Genomic DNA, 1943 nt, shown 5'->3' with positions numbered 1-1943 from the left:
TTGCTGAAACTGTCCTCATCTTTAAATCTCATGATTGTTGATAGAGGGCTAGAATAAGATAAACCAAATTTATCAAAGGGGATTGAAACTGTTTAATGTAAACATAGCCCAAGGAGGACTTCTCTGCATGATATAAAAGGGCATACAATGGGTCTTATTTGAATGCACGGAGAGAAGGAAGCTTAATGATGATGGTGATGATAGGTACACACCTAGAGCGCTCACTCTAGGCTAGGCCGAGCTCTCGGTGGAGCGCAGATACTAACCTACTGTCAGAGCAGTCAGCCTAGCTTTCAATGTGTCAAAAAGGGGAACTTGAGCCTTTTAGGGATTTTCAGAAAGTGATAATCAGGAGAGGTTCCCAGGAATGGTTTACGAGGGAAGGTGAGATGGGCCCACCGACTCTCCCCCTTCCCAGCTGAGTGACGTTGGGCAATTTAACCTCTCATGCTGTTTCCTCACGCGAATTACGCGCAAACAATTGTTCCTATCACAGAGGGTTATTAGGAGAATGAGGTGATACATAATGCATGCACATAGAACATGACAGTACAGCTGGATAAATGTGAGTTGCTATTGTTATTGACACCGTTATTATGGCCATGGCCACCCCTGATGATTGTCACCCACAGGAAAGGATCATTTTCTTTCCGCTGGTAACTACGGAATGCTGGGTGCTTCGCCTCTGTTCCTCAGGCAGTTCTCAGCTCCTCTGCTGTTACTGTCCTGGGCGGTAGAGGAACTGTACCGGGCACCCTTGGGAGGACCACGGTCCCTGCTCTCAGCTGGGAAGAAACAACGAATGGGGAGAAGGAGGAGGATGGAGCAAAGAGGAGACCCAGAGGCAGAGATGTGAGACGGGCAGCAAGAAGAGAAATAATTTGCAGCAAAACAGAACTCGCGCCTGACGCTCTCCATTTCTTGGACCTGGAACGAATTATTTTACTTTCCAACCTGGACCGCGCGACACGGGGCTGAGCGCGGAGGCATCGCCCCCCTCCCTAACCCGCTCCCCCCCACACCCCACCCCGGGCCCCGCCCCGCGATTGGCCGGCTCGCCCCGGGCCGTTGCCGATTGGCGCTCGCCGGCCGGGTCTACGGAGTTTAAAGAGGGGGGCGGGGGCGCACTGCCCAGCCGCGCCGCTGTCCCTGCCGTGCGCCCGTCGTGCCGTCGGAGCTGGGCTCGCAGCCTTTCCTGGCCTGCCGCCGCCTCCAGCGTCCCACGTCCGGCCGTCGCGGGTCAGCGGCTCGCGAGCGCGCGCAAGAGACGACCGGGGCAGGCGCCGTCCAGTCCCGGGCGCGGGCGCGGGCGCGGGCGCGGGCACAGCTAGTGAGGGGCGAGGCCCGGGGACGCCAGGGTGGCGGACACGATGGTGGCCACGTGCCTGCAGGTAGTGGGCTTCGTCACGAGCTTCGTGGGTTGGATCGGCATTATCGTCACTACGTCCACCAATGACTGGGTGGTGACCTGCGGCTACACCATCCCCACCTGCCGCAAGCTGGACGAACTGGGCTCCAAGGGTCTGTGGGCTGACTGCGTCATGGCCACGGGGCTGTACCACTGCAAGCCCTTGGTGGACATCCTCATCCTGCCCGGTAAGGACCCCACCTGAGTGGCTGCTGCAAACCCTGATCCTCGGGGCAGACTGGATGGGCGCATTAGATGGCGGTCACAGAAACACTCTAGACCTTAGGGCACATATTTGACACCTTCAGTCCCACCTTTTTGTAAAGGTTAGTTCTGGCCAAGTCAGGGCCCTCCCAGCTCCGCTAGGTCTGCTCTCGTAGGCTGGGGGGGGTGGGGGGGTTGTCTTACTTTCCCCATCCCTTGCCCCCGCAGTGGGGGCGTCCGTCCGCCCCCTCCCTGACTCTGCACCTCTCCGGTCCTATAGGGAAGCGGTGTCGCCACCACCCCTCCCCCCCCCCCCCCCCCCCCCCCCCCC

At 58.7% G+C, this 1943-nt stretch overlaps 1 protein-coding gene across 1 annotated transcript in view; it reads left to right on the top strand.

Moving 5' to 3' along the window:
• The first annotated feature begins 1111 nt into the window (after window positions 1–1111).
• The window catches only part of CLDN11 (claudin 11), a 15135-nt gene continuing 14303 nt past the window's right edge, over window positions 1112–1943 (top strand). Inside the window, exon 1 of the mRNA XM_025869634.2 lies at window positions 1112–1596. Coding sequence (XP_025725419.1) covers window positions 1371–1596 — 226 coding nt within the window. The 5' untranslated portion in view covers window positions 1112–1370. The remainder of the gene's footprint in view (window positions 1597–1943) is intronic.

This window comes from Callorhinus ursinus, unplaced genomic scaffold (assembly GCF_003265705.2).
Source record: "Callorhinus ursinus isolate GAN/ISIS: 27379988/994484 unplaced genomic scaffold, GSC_fseal_2.0 scaffold1, whole genome shotgun sequence".
In the NCBI taxonomy this organism is placed as follows: domain Eukaryota; kingdom Metazoa; phylum Chordata; class Mammalia; order Carnivora; family Otariidae; genus Callorhinus; species Callorhinus ursinus.
The sequence above is the reverse complement of the archived record's forward strand: the minus strand, read 5'-3'. Positions and strand labels throughout refer to the sequence as shown.